This window comes from Bipolaris victoriae (assembly GCF_000527765.1).
Source record: "Bipolaris victoriae FI3 unplaced genomic scaffold scaffold_48, whole genome shotgun sequence".
In the NCBI taxonomy this organism is placed as follows: Eukaryota; Fungi; Ascomycota; class Dothideomycetes; order Pleosporales; family Pleosporaceae; genus Bipolaris; species Bipolaris victoriae.
In genome coordinates, this window is record NW_014575344.1 from 134,710 (window position 1) to 150,386 (window position 15,677).

The 15,677-nt window shown below is 52.3% G+C and overlaps 10 protein-coding genes across 10 annotated transcripts; 2 read left to right on the top strand and 8 right to left on the bottom strand.

The window, feature by feature from the left end:
* Positions 1 to 60: 60 nt before the first annotated feature.
* On the bottom strand, positions 61 to 1,275 carry COCVIDRAFT_16506 (hypothetical protein; the record flags this gene model as incomplete). Its single annotated transcript, XM_014700520.1, has 4 exons — positions 61 to 520; positions 700 to 899; positions 1,085 to 1,113; positions 1,164 to 1,275. The coding sequence occupies 4 exons, from the start codon at positions 1,273 to 1,275 to the stop codon at positions 61 to 63; spliced, it is 801 nt and encodes a 266-aa protein (XP_014556006.1).
* Positions 1,276 to 3,029: 1,754 nt separating this feature from the next.
* On the bottom strand, positions 3,030 to 4,447 carry COCVIDRAFT_16507 (hypothetical protein; the record flags this gene model as incomplete). Its single annotated transcript, XM_014700521.1, has 5 exons — positions 3,030 to 3,437; positions 3,491 to 3,554; positions 3,606 to 3,892; positions 3,948 to 4,071; positions 4,206 to 4,447. 5 exons carry the CDS (start codon positions 4,445 to 4,447, stop codon positions 3,030 to 3,032), a joined length of 1,125 nt encoding a protein of 374 aa, XP_014556007.1.
* A 627-nt stretch (positions 4,448 to 5,074) lies between these two features.
* COCVIDRAFT_27142 (hypothetical protein) lies at positions 5,075 to 6,318 on the bottom strand (the record flags this gene model as incomplete). Its single annotated transcript, XM_014700573.1, has 3 exons — positions 5,075 to 5,653; positions 5,703 to 6,059; positions 6,115 to 6,318. 3 exons carry the CDS (start codon positions 6,316 to 6,318, stop codon positions 5,075 to 5,077), a joined length of 1,140 nt encoding a protein of 379 aa, XP_014556059.1.
* Positions 6,319 to 6,777: 459 nt separating this feature from the next.
* Positions 6,778 to 7,965, top strand: COCVIDRAFT_38298 (hypothetical protein; the record flags this gene model as incomplete). The annotated part of the gene is made up of 1 exon (XM_014700574.1): positions 6,778 to 7,965. The coding sequence occupies one exon, from the start codon at positions 6,778 to 6,780 to the stop codon at positions 7,963 to 7,965; it is 1,188 nt and encodes a 395-aa protein (XP_014556060.1).
* Positions 7,966 to 8,059: 94 nt separating this feature from the next.
* COCVIDRAFT_38299 (hypothetical protein) lies at positions 8,060 to 8,494 on the bottom strand (the record flags this gene model as incomplete). Its single annotated transcript, XM_014700575.1, has 3 exons — positions 8,060 to 8,160; positions 8,215 to 8,394; positions 8,440 to 8,494. The coding sequence occupies 3 exons, from the start codon at positions 8,492 to 8,494 to the stop codon at positions 8,060 to 8,062; spliced, it is 336 nt and encodes a 111-aa protein (XP_014556061.1).
* Positions 8,495 to 8,725: 231 nt separating this feature from the next.
* COCVIDRAFT_38300 (hypothetical protein) lies at positions 8,726 to 10,026 on the top strand (the record flags this gene model as incomplete). Its single annotated transcript, XM_014700576.1, has 3 exons — positions 8,726 to 8,749; positions 8,799 to 9,031; positions 9,090 to 10,026. The coding sequence occupies 3 exons, from the start codon at positions 8,726 to 8,728 to the stop codon at positions 10,024 to 10,026; spliced, it is 1,194 nt and encodes a 397-aa protein (XP_014556062.1).
* A 482-nt stretch (positions 10,027 to 10,508) lies between these two features.
* On the bottom strand, positions 10,509 to 11,477 carry COCVIDRAFT_100850 (hypothetical protein; the record flags this gene model as incomplete). The annotated part of the gene is made up of 2 exons (XM_014700577.1): positions 10,509 to 11,218; positions 11,252 to 11,477. Coding segments are annotated over 2 exons (936 nt in total), but the record flags the coding sequence as incomplete, so codon positions are not given.
* A 765-nt stretch (positions 11,478 to 12,242) lies between these two features.
* Positions 12,243 to 12,598, bottom strand: COCVIDRAFT_27147 (hypothetical protein; the record flags this gene model as incomplete). Its single annotated transcript, XM_014700578.1, has 2 exons — positions 12,243 to 12,443; positions 12,491 to 12,598. 2 exons carry the CDS (start codon positions 12,596 to 12,598, stop codon positions 12,243 to 12,245), a joined length of 309 nt encoding a protein of 102 aa, XP_014556064.1.
* A 60-nt stretch (positions 12,599 to 12,658) lies between these two features.
* On the bottom strand, positions 12,659 to 13,258 carry COCVIDRAFT_27148 (hypothetical protein; the record flags this gene model as incomplete). The annotated part of the gene is made up of 1 exon (XM_014700579.1): positions 12,659 to 13,258. One exon carries the CDS (start codon positions 13,256 to 13,258, stop codon positions 12,659 to 12,661), a length of 600 nt encoding a protein of 199 aa, XP_014556065.1.
* Positions 13,259 to 14,041: 783 nt separating this feature from the next.
* On the bottom strand, positions 14,042 to 15,358 carry COCVIDRAFT_100897 (hypothetical protein; the record flags this gene model as incomplete). The annotated part of the gene is made up of 1 exon (XM_014700580.1): positions 14,042 to 15,358. The coding sequence occupies one exon, from the start codon at positions 15,356 to 15,358 to the stop codon at positions 14,042 to 14,044; it is 1,317 nt and encodes a 438-aa protein (XP_014556066.1).
* Between the last annotated feature and the right edge of the window lie 319 nt (positions 15,359 to 15,677).

A 15,677-nucleotide genomic window follows, 5' to 3' on the forward strand; every position in this document is an offset into this window, starting at 1 on the left:
TCCAATGACTAGTTGTCGTCGAGGGGTAATTCACGAGGGTTGAAACTGAAAGTAGCTGAATTAGTGCTGATCATGGAGAGTGCCGAGGCTCTGGACGAATGCATAATCGCAGCCACACCCAACGGGACATAGATCAAATGGGTTAGCAAATGCTTGGACTTGAATTTTGACCTGGTACCGTTGGGAATCAGCCCATGTTGAAGGCGGGGCAAAGGGCCCTAGCACCTGCAGCAACGGTCGTTGACAAAACCCCTGCGGGGGTGTACGGCGCTCGAGTGGCTGTGAATCTGGCTTTTCTGATCCGGCTTTCATGGCCCAGAATACGATTGCTATCTCCTTCTTGGTGGGCGTAGGAGCGGAGCCGCGTGCAGCGGTCGTGGTACCATTTTGGGGATGAACCGCTGTTTTCCCGCCCCCAGGTACCTCGCCCTGTGCGTCTTTCAGAGCCGTGTCCGCTGAGCGATCTTGTGGGCCGGAACTCCAGACCCGTCTTCCCTCCCGTTTGCGACGTAGATCACAACTGTTGAACGAGTCAGTTGCGACGACATGTTGTTGAACCGTCGTCTGTTGAATGGTGTGGTATCTGGTGACGTTGAAGGAGTGGTCGAGATTGTGCGTGAAACAAGTTCTAGGCGCCACACAGCTCAAATAGGAAGGACCCTCAATATCATGCGTACCCGGTCCGATAATGGACCATACCTTTCTACGGCCGTAGTTTGGTGTTGAAAGCACATGACGGCCTGCAACAACCCCAGTTTCCAAGAAATAACCACCCACGCCTGGTGCACTCGCCCCTGCGGTTTCAACGGGCAGCCTCCAGTGACTCTGCGATTTGCCACAATAGGAACATTTTCTTCGGACCGACTGGGTGTAGCCTTACTACATATACCACACCGAGGCTACGCGTGTCAGATAGTAACGCGCGTAAGGCGGAGTAAACGTTGTCTGTCTTGTGTTCGAACCTAAGTAAATATGGAACACCGTCCGGACTCTGGGTTTTCCCTTGGAAGCGGGGTCCTGGGAAAAATCTCGGAACAGAGAGATTGCTCTGGTTGAACGAGCATTCAGGGTTTACCAAACTTACCTCGGTATCTTTACAGTAGTATAGATGGACTGGAGAGAAAATTCTTCAAAATCTACATCAGGTTGCAAAAATCACACACGAACAACAATTTCTCCATTCTGCCAGGGGTGTTTTGAGCCAGAGAAAAAGCCCATGTGTGCCCCATAGGAACATACCGATTCCACTACCCCCACAGAGAAAATAAAGTGCATGGCGGGAAAAAGATTCCGACATACTCACTTGACCGCAAAGATTGAATTGTTTCGGCATCTGACGGTCTTTCGTCAATACGAGTACCACTTACTTCCCCTCACTTAACGCTGCTCTTGACCGCTCCTTCCCCTCCCCCGCACAAGACAGTTCCACCACACAGATTCAGTCTCAAAGAACAACACACTAACACCCAGGTCTAGACTTCTTCCAACTGTGCATCTGATTTGAACAGCATGCCAGGAGATTACAGCATCAGACAATGTTGAACCAACCATATCTGCGAAATTCTCAACAGACATGAAGTGATCTAACAATACGTAATACTTCTGACTATTCACTCTCTCCAGTCTCTAATCGAAAAGTTTCTGCTTTGCCACAGATCGACTCGAAACTAAGAGCCTGGACACTACAACTTGACACTGAAGTCTTGCTTGATGAATTCAAAGATCATATAAGCATATATAATTGATCTGGTCTCTTGTTAGATGGTAGACACCATATCATTCCTGCACAAGTGAACACTTGCTATAGAACCTTCTAAGATTTCTCGGCAACGCAAAAATATTCTCATAAACGAACAGCAACCCCCCTTACTCTTCCCCCTCACCTATCCCCTGTCTGCCCAGCCTATCCAGCACTCCCCACCTTCCTGGTACATATTTCTCCACCACTCCTCATTTACACCCATCTACTGACTTACCCACCAACCCTCAAGAACCGCCATCAGCCCCTCTTCCTCTTCTCCCATCAAAGAAAAGTCCCATGACACCACCCAACCCCACAAAACCATGAGCCCACTTACCTCGTCCCCCCTCACCACCCCATAATCCAAGCCAACCACCTGACGACCCGCAAAACTCTTTGATAGAAGAATGCCTTGCGAGAAAAAAAAAGCCTAATCTGATAAGTCTTTTCCAAAAGAAATCACAAAAAACATAGGCTATTACCCAAGTGAAACTATAAACTTTCAAAAAAAAGATCTCCCTTAAAAACAGGAGAATAAGAGGGAAAGGAGAAGAAAAAACAATCAGAACCACATACGACATGCAAATTTGCTCTTCGTATGAATTCCCCTTTGCTCGAAGTCTTTGGGAAAAAAACCCTCACAAATCAACGTTGTTCTCCCAAATCTTATACCTCCCCCGCCCCCACCATCCTCCCAAGATGGGAAATAGTGAAAGAAATTTAAAAAAAAATACTTGACTGCATGGAAAAGAAAATGCAAACACTACTCCCATGCATCTATTCATCTCATGAAATTTTTAATACAAAAAAATGGGCCAGTGAAGATCGTTACGCAATATACTCAAATGTATGTAGCTGACTACACAGGATTAGGTTACTAAATTTTTGAAGGGTGAGGAAAAATTCCAAGGTCATATTGTTACGACAAAATATATTCTATCGAGCCCACCTCTTTTTTTTTCGACACGAAGGAAGAAAAAAGACTTCTACTCCCCCAACCCAAGACAACGAACAAAGCACCACATCACAGATATAAGTCTCAAGTCAAGTGAAAGGACAGAACAGAAAGGGGAGAGAGAGAAAACCAACATTCCAAATGTCTTCATCATCTGATCATACAAATAAAGATGCCCGAAAGGATTCCGCCTTTCGGGTCTAAAATCGGGCCAGCTATCATCCTTGCCTACGCCAATCCCCCCCCCACCCATGTCCATGCGCGATATACACTGAATCAATCGCATAACCCAGAGCTATAACCACCCATTGAACTAACCACTAACTTCGACACTTATACTCTGAGCAGCTTAGCAGCGTAGTCGGCAATCAAAGTCTCGGTGGGGAAGCTCATCTCCTCGAGCTTCTGAGCGTAGGGAGTGGGGACCTCAGCACCGGTAACCCTAGCGGGGGGAGCCTCAAGGTAGTCAAAAGCGTACTCGCAGGTAAGCGCCATGATTTCGCTTGCGACACCGAAGCTGGGGAAGCCAGACTCGACGCAGAGCATGTGGCCGGTCTTCTTAACAGACTTGACAATGGCCTCTACATCAAGGGGCTTGATGGAGCGCAGGTTGATGACCTCGGCCTCAACGCCGTACTTGGACTTGAGTTGTTCGGCGGCGACGAGGGACTGGCCGACGCAGCGGGAGAGGGTGACGATGGTGAGGTCCTTGCCGGGGCGCTCGATCTTGGCCTTTCCAAACTGAGGGTACAGTTAGCATGCTGGTCAGTGGGTAAAAAGGTGGGGTGTCTTACAGGAATGACAAAGTCGTCCCTCTGGACTTCCTCGCTGACGGGGAAAGAGAGACCGTACAGAAGCCTAGCTTACGTTAGCAATGTGCATATCAACTGCGCCATCAATGTAACCTACTCGTTCTCCAAGACGACGACCGGGTTGGGGTCACGAATAGCAGCCTTAAGCAGACCCTTGGCATCCTCTGCGCTGTATGGCGAGACAACCTTCAATCCGGGAATGCTTCCGTACCACGCAGTGTAATCTTGCGAGTGCTGGGCAGCGACACCAGCAGCGAAACCGTTGGGACCACGGAAGGTGATGTTGCAGGGCTGGATACCACCAGACATGTAGTGGGTCTTTGCGGCGGAGTTGATAATTTGGTCAATGGCTTGCATGGCGAAGTTGAAGGTCATGAACTCGCACTATTGTCTCCGTCAGCATTGCTTTTGTCGATCAGGAGGGCTGGAAAATACTTACAACGGGGTGAAGGCCAGCGAGCGCAGCACCGACGGTCAGACCGGCGAAACCAGATTCGGTGATGGGAGAGTCGATTACCCTCTTCTCACCGAAGCGGTCGAGGAGGCCCTTGGTGACCTTGTAACTGGGGAATCAATCAGCACCCGGTTTAGCTTGAGCCCAATTCAAATCAATGGGAAGTATGCTGCTTCTGATTGCAGCTGTCTCTCCCTCATCGCACAATTGAATTGTCCGAGATTGGCATGGTGGGTTACATACGCTCCATTGTATTGCGCAACTTCCTCTCCGAGCACAAAGACTTTATCATTTCGCTCCATCTCCTCGGCCATGGCCTCATTGAGCGCCTCTCGCACAGTCATCTCCTTTTGTCCCGACGCATATCCTCTCCTTGCAATTGACGGTGTCAGGGCAGCGGCGCGGAAAGCAGGTCGGAAAGCGGGCGCCTGTCGTGTTGAGGCCATGAGGCGCGAGGCCGGTCGGAGGAGCCTTGAGGCAGCCATTGTGTGTGATGTGCGAGTTTTAGGGGGTGTGGTGAGGAAATGCCGGAGGCGAGTACTGGCCGCTGAGGCTTCTGGTGGTTGCTGGGGCTGCTGGACAATTTCTTCGGAGGTCGGGGATGCGAATCGTTGGGGCCCTGAACGCGCTAAGTCATAAAGCTTCGGGTGGGTCCCCTACTCTCAAGTGCGAGAACACCCGACACTTGACTTCTTCAGCTCCGGCAGCCCTCAACGCCGGGGATCAACACCAGCGCCGGGGAATAACGCCTCTGCCGGACGGACATCCTAACTCGAATGCTGCACCGCATTTCCATCCCAGACATGTTAATAATCAACACAACCCTCGAACATTCACTCATCCTTCTCCCAAGTTCAGTGTCAATGCCCGATGGGCGTATTACGTATTTCATTCTCCTCTATCTTCACCACGTTTCGCGTTACCGTCACCTACCCTAGACCTTGCTTTGCTACCAGCTATTATACTATATATCCGCGTCTCCAAGGCGCGTGGGTGTAAATGCTAGGAGATTGCTCTCCCACATGGAAAGATGAAACAAAAATGCCCGCGACCAACCAGGCCCAAGATGCGAAACGAATTCTAATGCAAGGTGAAGCAAGAATGAAAAAAACTTAAGCATCCGCTGGTTTCCTTCCGACCATGAGGTACATGGGTGTGAAGAGCTTCTCGCGGCCACCGGCAACAAGGCAGTCAGCGGCCAGGGCAAGACTGTCGGCGGTCTTCTGAGTGCCCTTGGGGGCAAGACCGATTGTCTCAAGGCAACCAACGAACCTGTGGACAAGTCCACGTCCAACCTTTGTCATACGAAGAATGGTGGGGATGTCGCCAAGGGTGCTGATGTACTTGAGCTGGCCAGACAGAGGCCAGTACCATGGGTAGGGGTCGTCCCTCTCAGCCAAATCCTCGTGGTGCTCCATGACGAAACCAGCCGCCTTCATGGCAGCAAGCGCAACCTCGACCTTTTCCATGTTGGAGATACCATCACCAATCTCGATACCAAGACGGATCTCGCGGTGGTGAGGGTTCTCGTTGTCATACTTGTCGGTCATGAGCCACTCGTAGACACCAAAGACACCACCGGGCTTGAGGACGCGGAAGATCTCGCTGTAAATACCCTCGAGCGATGGTGCGTGGACGGTAGCCTCGATGGCGTAGACGGCATCGAAGGAGTTGTCAGGGAAGGACATTTGCTGGGCGCACGTTAGCCGGGAATATTACGAGGTATTTGGCAATGCTTACCATGAAGTCACCCTTGACGAAGTTGAGCTTGTGTGAGAGACCCTCCTTCTCGGCGTAGGCGGTCGCACGCTCAATCTGGTAGTCGTTGTTGTTCAAGCCAGTGACGTTGACACCAGCGAACTTGACAATCTCACGGGCAGGTCCACCAACACCACATCCAACGTCGAGGACGCGCATGTTGTCCTGGAGGTTCATCTTGTGGGCGAGGTAGTGCTCGTGACGGGCAATTGCCTGGTAAAAGGACTCGCCGTAGGCATAGCGACAGAAGTGGAAAGACTGGCCCCAACCATACTCGTACAGATCGGTAGCAAGGTTGTAGTAATGCCTGGTGAGGGTGGCGTACTCGTCTCGTCGTTCCTGTCAGATGTTAGTTAGTCTGCATGCTAGTGTTTAGGAGCCACCCGTTGCATACTTTGCGAGTCTCCTCGGTCTCATCCTTTGCCGCCTTGTTGTCCCAGTGCTTGAAGTACTCATCAACGGCGGCTTGCTGAGCAGCCTTGTCCTTGCCGAGCATGGCAGTCATACCACCACGAGACTTTGCAGTCTGGCCGTGCATGGCCTTGTTAAACTCGGCATCGCGAGTATGGTCCTCCTTTTCAAGCGCAACGGGAGACATTGTAGATATTAGAAGGGATATAAAGAGGGATGTAAAAGTGGAACGGATGAAGCGGGTGTCAGAGAAGCAATTCCAAAGGCGAGGACCCTGGAAACTTTATAAGAAAGCAATGCTGGAGGGAAAGAGCGGTATGGGTAGGCAGAGTGGACAAATTCAAAGGGGGGAATCTGCAGTCGGCCAATCACAGCGCACTCTGTACGCGGCCTGGTCAACGGCACTAGCGGCTGCCCCCTCGTGCGCGTGAAAGCCAAGCCCGCGCTGCTGTGCCTGGACATTTGTTCCTAGCGCCACTCCGCCAACCTTGCTCATCAATCTTCGCCGCCCGTCGTCGCAATCAATCATCACCGCGCCCCACCCGCACGTACTCGACGCCTGCTGATACGCTCATTGCCATCGCCAGAGTAGATTGCGGCAACACATTCTCAATAATCACGACTCTTTGCGCGCTCCTTGTCCGCCATGCCGCCCCAGATCAAGAGCGACTTGAACCGCAGCGGCTGGGAGACGACCGACTTCCCGTCCGTCTGCGAAAAATGTCTGCCCGACAACCCCTACGTGCAGATGCTCAAGGAGGACTATGGCGCCGAGTGCAAGATTTGCACGCGACCCTTTACCATATTCCGCTGGAAGGCCGACCGCACCGCCCGACAGAAGCGCACCAACATCTGCCTGACATGCGCGCGTCTCAAGAACTGCTGCCAACACTGCATGCTCGATCTTTCGTTCGGTCTTCCCATCGTCGTCCGTGATGCGGCGCTGAAGATGGTTGCACCTGGCCCGCAGAGCGATATCAACCGACAGTACTACGCGCAGGAACACGAGAAGGAGATCGAGGAGGGACGGGGAGCCATGGAAGCCTACGAAAAGACCGACGAGAAGGCGCGTGATCTCTTGAAGCGCCTCGCACAGAGTGAGCCATATTACAAGAAGCAACGACGATTAGAGGCCGAGGCGGGCGAGAGCAGCGGACAAAAGGCGTTGCCAGCGCCCGGTGGTAGTGGTAGTGGAGGTGCTGGTGCTGGTGCTGGTGCTGGTGCTGGTGCTGGTGCTGGTGCTGGTGCAAGCCGTGAGAGCAATCACATCCCGGGACCCATCAGGACCAGAGATTCTCGCGGTCCTTCTGCGCGAGGAGGTATGCGGCCAGGACGGGGAGGCCGCATGGGAGGTCCAGCTGCAGAGCCGAGTCCACAAGACTGGCTACCACCTTCTGACCCCAACGTTGCGTCACTCTTTGTCACTGGTGTCGAGGACGACCTGCCAGAACACGAGATCCGCAAGCACTTTACACAATATGGACAGCTCCGGTCGCTGGTTTGCTCGCACCGAGCGCACTGTGCATACGTTAACTATGCCAAGAGAGAGGATGCAGAGACTGCGGCAGCAGCTCTGAAGGGCAAGGTGGTTATCAAGGGTTGCCCGATGCGAGTCACTTGGGGCAAGCCGAAGCAGCTAGACAGCCTGGATCAGAACGTCAGGATGCAATACGCAAAGGAAGGACGTCAAGTGGCGGGATCATCGCGACGGGCCGCTGCCGCTTCTCAAGCCGCCATTGAGGCTGGTCCACAGAGCAACCTTGACAGCATGGTCATTGCGCCGCCACCAGGTGCCGACGATGAAGTCCAGTATGCCAGCTTGGCAGGCAACTAAACTAGCTTAATATTTCCTTGCATTGGGACGGCGTTTTGCGATGCGTGGATTGCATGCATGGGTATCACGATTCAATTTGTCATGGATAAAAAGCCTAGGACGAGCAGCACTTTGTTCCGCCTAATGTAGTTTTTCCCTTTCCCTTTTTGATGTCCTCGTTATCGCCTCGTTCGGTGTGTTCGTGTATCCGTAGCTCTATAGATTGTTAGTCGAGAGACCCCAATACCAATGATGTTGTATGTATCATACTGTATTTGCCATCTGGATCCTCTGCTTGACCCTGCACTACGTTCTCGCGCAGGAACTTGGACACCTCTTCTGCATGTACCAACGACTTTTGCAGCTCCTCACTTCCGATGCGCAGATTGCGATTCGACTCAAAGTTCTTGCGGACCTCTGCGCGGGCGGCCACGAGTGTGTGGGTGTCGCCTATCGCTGTGAGCATGTTTTCAAAAGACAGTGAGGTGTCCGTACCTTGGAAGGCGATGCGCGCAGACCGCAGCAGGTTCCGGTAAGCTGCCAATGCCATGTTGTGTCGACGTGAGAGGTGAATGGATAGCAAATAACGTGGGCGCGGAGGTCCGCAAAGAAGACTAATTGCACGTGATGCTGTCTTTCGGGAAGATCCCTGTCGGCGATCCAACAGTTGCATCGGCGCTGATGTCAGGCCTCACAGAGGTCCACACACGAGCACGCACAACTGGCCTCTACAGTACAAATCGAGCTCCCACGCCGGGCTTCGATCTGCCACTGAGCCACCATGGTGTCTTTCTGGCCCTGGAAGGTAACTTTCCTCTCTCACTAACCCCGCCTTCTTACGCTAACGGCAACAGGGCAGCGAAGACGCCGCGTCTTTTGAGAGAACACTCAACGCCCTCACTGGCAAGATCAACAGAGCCGCCGCGCGAAATGACAAACAGAAGCAGCTCGCGCGCCGCGCGCGTGTCATGTGGACGCTTTATGCTGGCTTTGCATATATTCTGATCGCCGTCGTCCTCACTTTTGTCACTGGCTGGCAGAATTGGGGTCCTATTGAGGGGTCTGTTGTCGCGGGCGGCCCACTACTGTACATCCCACCTTTGGAGCCGTTAACGCGTCATATCTGGCTAACCACCATGCCGCAGCATCTACGGTCTACGCTACGCGCTCATGAGCTACTTTGACTACCGCATTCGCAACACGGAGCATTATCTCGAAAAGTTGGATAAGGAGCGCGACGCCACTATCGAGCGCCTAAAGGAGGCCACAAAGTACAACTCGACGCAGCAACTGCTGGAGAAATACGGCGGTGCTTCGCCAAAGCCAAAAGAGTTGGTTCAGGATGAAGATGACTCTCCTGCCCGCAGCAGGTCAAGGGGACCCCAGAAGCCGCTACCGCCGCCAGGTCCACGCACTGGCATAGCTCCTCCGCCTACTGCAAACATCAACCGACCTCAGCCTCCCCAGCTTCCGACAACTCCGCAACAGGTGCCTTCGATTGTGACGCCTCCACCTCCGCCATCGCTGCCTCCTCTCAATGCACCCGGTGCTGAATTCGCTCCCAATGCCTTTGAATCTCACCTGAACAAGCCGCAGCAGCAGGAGCCTGCCATCCAGCCCCCTACAGTCCCCGAAACCCACTGGTACGACCGTATTCTCGATGCCCTGCTCGGAGAAGACGAAACCCAGGCTAAAAACCGCTTCGCCCTAATCTGCACAGAATGCCGCCTCGTCAACGGTCAAGCCCCTCCTGGAGCGCGTACACTAGAAGACGTCGGCCGCTGGCGCTGTGGCGGTTGCAGTGCATGGAACGGCAAGGAAAAAGTCCGTGAAGACGATCTTACACGACTTGTTAAAGGGTGGGAGGCTGAACGCCGTGCAAAAAGTGAAGCCCATCTCCGCACTCAGAGTCCTGATGGAGGTATCGATTCGGATAACAGAGAGACGGAAGATGATGGCATTATGATTGGGGCTGATGAGGGGCTGGGCGTTCATGTCCCCCCTACGGAGAGTACCGAGGATGATGATGCACCCCGGGCGAGGGTTACGAGGAGTAAGTCGAGAGGGAAGGCGAGGAAGTGAAGACTTGAGTTAGACAGGGCATGATGGGTCTCTTTCTTTTTCTTTCTTTGTTGTTTTTTCTTTTGTCCAAAAACTGAGGGATCGACTGCAAGACTAGCAAGCAAAAAGGGTAGGTTTTATAAGATTTTTTTTCTTTTCTCTAGAGGGTTTAACCCCGTGGCTTGGTCTAGTCTAGCAGTCTCCCACTTTTTCTTCCTCATCGTCCTTGATTGTTTTGTAAAACTATGAAAGTCTTTATTTTTTTTCTTGTCCAAATCGGTGTAGTACTGATGAGTCTTTTTTTTTCCCATGCCTCACTACCAAAACTCCTATCTTCTTCTCCGCGTGTATGAATTTCTATAGATTCCCCTCATCATTAGATCCCCCCCCCCCCCCTTCCATATCCCCAAAGTATAAAGAAACGCAGTATAAGAAAAAAAAACCCCCAAACTCGCATCCCCATAAAAATCAATATTCAACACACCACAGCAACTACAGTTAAATCACTCATCAATCCACTCCTCAGCCAAAAACCTACACTGCACATTCCAATACTCCCACAACAACCTCCTCGTCTCACTCATTTCGAACTCGCCGTCTTCATCTTCGTCGCCTGTTGCAGTAGTGGTGATAGTCAAGTACGCAGTACTATTGCGTCTATCACCCGCGACCGCTCCTTTCGACGGGTCTGGATGCGGATCGGGGTTATGAGTTTGCGGGCGTTTTGTAGTGGGGTTTGAGTCTGGAGCTGGGGTTGTGGATTTGGGGCAAAGGGGAGCGGTAGGGGCGCGTTTTTGGAGTTTTGTTGTGATGGATGGGGTGGTGGGTTTGGGTGTGGGTTTTTGGTGGACGCTGGGTTTTTTGGAGAGGGAGAAGTGGCGGGTGAGGTTTGGGGTGCTGCTGGATCTTGTGGCTGGGGCGATGCGGGTGCGGGTGCGGGTGCAGTGTGGGACGGGTGCTGTGGGGGTGTTTCTGGGTAGGGCGGTGGGTGTTTCTTCTTCACGGTGGAAGGGCATCATGCGGGATAAGTCTACGCTGTTGGCTTTTCGCGGGGAAGGAGAGATACTGGATGGGGAAGATGTGGGGGGCTTGGGACATGTGGTGATGGGAAGCTTGTTGAGCCATGTACGCAGCCATGCGGGTTTTGCGACTCCAGTGTCTTCCTTGTTTGACTGTCGTGTTGTAGAACCGTCTTTTGCTGTGCTCTGTAAGCCTGAGTTCTATTGCACCAGTGGATTAGTAGCACCTTGTGTACTCATAACAGCACTTCTGTTCTTCTTACGAAGAGTGTTTCTCTTCTTTAGCGGTGCGCTTGTTCGTGTAGTATCGTGAGTGAAGACCTTTCTTCCTTTCTGAGCCCGAGAGTTGGTATATCCTCGTGAGGGTCGTGGGAGAGGGCAGCTAGTATCGCGTCTCGTGCTATGCTCGAATTGTCGTTCAATCTTGCATAGGGTGCATATTTTACGGACCTGATGATCCAGTCAGTAGTTACTGGTAAATTCGTTGAGTAGGTGGTAGATGTGACTATCATCTACATCGATGGGTAGTGACATTTGCATCTCATAAGATAACCTATCATCAGTTCCAGAGGCATAGATTCATGACTTACACGCTCCATGTTGATTGTCGTACCGCACCGCTTGACAATGTTGCTAATAGATGCTGAGATACTGGTCCTTCAAACAAGAAAACGGGAGCTTGGGCAATAGTGATCATGTATAGAAAGGTTTGCTAATTGTCATTTTCCTGTAATACACAAGCATCTTCGCACCCTGTGCGGGGAAAGCGACAACGGCTGGGACAGGGTCGATGGAGGGTCAGCATCGGTATCAAAGAGACATCATCATGTACTATGAGAAAATCTAACCCAAGTACTGTACCAGAACCAACTCCATTTCCCCATTTACATGGTTTCTTATGCAATAAATGGTCTGGGCCTTGCAAACGCTTCAGTTAGTATCGTCCAAGTTTTGGTTGAAACTGGCAGCTTCGCTTTCGACTCGACAAAGAAGCACTTTGTAGAACCTTGACTACTTTCCAAAGAGTGTACTGGCCTCATTTTGACAACGGAAGAGATGCTCTTAGCATTTGGGCTGGTGGTTGGTGAGCACTTTCCGTTGTTGCTGGATGAACTTCAGGTGCTCCTCGATAATTTATCTTGCTTCGTTCCATTCATTGTTATACTCTGTCTCCTAAAAGGGCTCCATTATCTTATTCACTCGCAAAGCTCGTGTATATTATTCGTCGTTCTTTTGCAGAGCTGTTTCGATAGCACGCTTGTATTTTTCGTATTGCCTGTTGGCCGCATTGATATCGCGCTTGTATCTTTCACAGATGATGTTCTGACCATAATTTACAAAGCCCGCCATCCAACCACCCATCGCTTCGCGTTCTGGGTCAGGTCCTGGAGTATTCGGTCGAACCGGTGTTAGGGGTTTCTGGTTTCTGTTAGGGTGTGTCGACTGCTCTGAACGAGATGACTTACAGGTGACGTCTCTTCATGTGCCCTTTCTGGCAGAGTGTGTTCATTCTGTTTTGAATTGACCTTTGAAGCAACGGGCTGTTGTAAGTCTTTTTCGACACGCTGGTGCATATCGGGGCCAAATGAGTGACGTTGGACAACTGACGCGGCATGCGCATGAGCGGGACGTCTTCATGGCGTTCCTTGAGCAATAACAGCATCGAAATGGCGTGACCGGGCTGCAGGGGAGAGTCGAACGTTTTCAGCAGTGTTAGTGAAGCCAGAAGTGTTCTGCTCAACAATGATTACATCGTCCAGAAAGATGCCAGCCGTCTCAGCCATCTGTTGAAGCTTTGTAATTATTCTCTCAAGTGTCCTTGTTTCCCTCTCAAATACAGTCTTAGAAACTTGAGTTCGACGTGAGTTCTCCTCACCGAGCTTTACTCTTGGAATCTTGATTGCATTAAACGACTCTTCGATAAGGAAAGCCTCATTTTTCTGCTCGACAAGCAAGGTATCGTGCACGAGTTGGACGCTATGATTTGTCCGTAAGATTTCGAGCAACTTTTTTACTTCGTTGTAAGTGCACTCTTGCTGCTTGATGGGTTTATGGGCTTCGTCCAACCTTTTCTTCTCGACCTTAACAATATTGTCTTCCTGCTGCTTCATATTTTGCCACTCAAGGCGAACAAAATTAAGGACACCTCTGCAGTTCTGTATCTCCTGTACGATGAGTGTTTTCAGTTCGTCATTGTTCTCTTTAGCAGTTGCTTCAATCTTGGGAGATGCCATGGCAAGCTTGTGCTGGGCTTCTTAGTGATTTTGTGATTTTGTTGCACAGAGTTGAGATGTTAACTGTACGTTGTCCGGAAGGGAATAGTGGTTTGCGGTGATATATCCGTCTTGCGTGATGATGAAAGTCAAAGTGAAGGTGAGGTTAGAATCAGTCCGATCTATCGGCTCTTATCGTTCATGCGGACGAAACTTATCATAACCTGAGTTCCTGAGTATGCAATGAGCTTAGCAAACACGTGTGATGAAGAGATCTGAGAAACCATCAATGTAAAGGGCTAGCAGCGACGCTAGCGATGTGATGGTGGTGATTGCCACAATGGAAAACGCGGGGAGTGGGTCACTGGCAAATTTACAGGAAGGCACACCCATGCTACGTCCTTTTCAATGCAAACAGGACACAGAAAGGAAGATCAGGTACCCATCAAGTCTAGAGACTACAGGTCTCATGGGTCGGTGACATCACACACATATGATAGGATTTAACATTCGAGTCGCGTAGAGCTACATAAACTAATAATTCCTCAGTCCACTACATGTCATCTCATACAAAACATATCAACACATGGATGTAAACACATACAATAACAAGTCGCTGCGTCGTCTCATAGCGCAGCTAGAAGGGTATCCCGAAACAAAAACAAAGCACAAATACAAAACCAGCTGCCAGGGTGCAAATCCGAATTGCTCGCTTGCCCGTTGTCGCCATAATCATGAGTGTTCGTGAAGACTTAATAATAAATGCCCTGGCACACGAAAAAGGTCAGGAACAGTTCATATCTTTCACTCGCGCAACAAACCACCAATGCCAAGACCTACACCTTGATCGACGCGTCCGCGCTTGGGCGGACTCGTCTGATTTCGCAAGTCCGCTGTTGATGGCATGCGGCCCCTCTTGAGCTCGTTGGCACGAGTCAGGCCATGGCCCTTTTTGACCTGGCCAAAGATTTTGCTCTGCACCAGATTCGAAGGCTGCGAGGCCGGTGCGGACATGATGCCCTTTGCTGGAGGCGGTTGTTGCAGCAGGCTTCGTGCCATTTGGCTGGCTTGGGATTCTGGCACCTGGTCGTCTTCGCGATCTGTAAAAGCCTCCTCCTCATCAATGCTAGACGCAGTAATGGTGGAGTTGCTGCTTTGGCGCCGAATGCTTTCGGGCTTCTGCTGGTAGTGGACGGGGGGTGCTGACTGGGGAATGTTGGTTGGCGCAAAGAGGGGCGGTGTGCGAGGCACCTCGGCGCGGGGGAAGGCAGCTCTCTGGTTGGGTGTTTGAGGCAGTGATGACATGGATTGTGCACCTCGCTGGTGGCTGAAGCGTGCCCTTGGCGCCTGCACTCTGTTGGGAGTCGAGGGAGCTGTGGACGCGTCTTGGCTGAGCATCTTGTCGGCCAACAACAGAGCCTCAAAGTTGCTCTGGCTCCTGCTTTGCTGAGAAAGTGGAGGCGGCGGGACGCGATTGAGGCGGTTTCTTGGGGTAGGCTGGGCTGGGGTGCCAAAGGTAGATCGGGGCGAGGATTGCTCAATTTGCTCCAATAGAGGGGCAATGTGGTCGCGGTTGTTGCGGATTCTTGTCTTGAGCCTGTCGTTTTCCTCAATGAGACTCGCCAGCTCGCCCTCGCGGTGCTCAGTCAAGCGCTTCTGCTGCTCAAGCATCTCTCGCAGCTCGTCGTTCTCGCTTTGAAGGACTTGGTTCTGGCGCGTCAGTTCAGACACCATGACAGCATTGGCCGCGTTGGCCGAGTCATGGTACGTCTGTTCTGGCGCGGCCATTGTGGCACGGCGCTTCTCCTCGGCTTGCTGTAACACGTCGAGCTCGCGTTGGGCCATGGCCAGCTCGACAGCCATGCGGCTCGCAGCTTCCTGGCTCTCCATGACGGCCATGTTGTGCTGCAGCTTGTAGTGGGCTGCCGAGAGTCGCATATCGCGCAGTGCGTTGGACAGGCTGTTCACCATGGCCCTCAGTTCCTGGACAGAGGCACTGTTGACCTGGTCCTGGGGATACAGGCCTGCGCCCAAGTCGGCCAGGGCAGATGCCTGGTCGGGCAGCTTGGTGGTGGGCGGGGGAGAAGTGAGCTGGGGAGTGGGGGGAGAAGGCGTCCGCATTGCCGCGCGAGCAGCGGGCGCCTGTGAGGAGGAGGGGGGAGGTGTCATGGACGACGTGGTGCGGGGAGTGGGCGAGGCCAGCTTGGAGGTGCCTGGCGACGCGGGCTGGTGTTGAGGCGGGTGCTGGTGGGCGTCCATTGCGGCGGCGTCGGGCGGGCGGCGGTAATACGCGACGCGGGAGCGCGACTTGTGCGTGTGGGGAGAAGGCGAGGACGGCGTCGGGGCGCGCTGTGGGCCGCTTGCGGTGGCGGGCAAGGGCGGGGGAACAAGGGATGGAGAGTAGCAGAGGTGGTGGTGAGGGTGAAGGGCAAAATAGGCC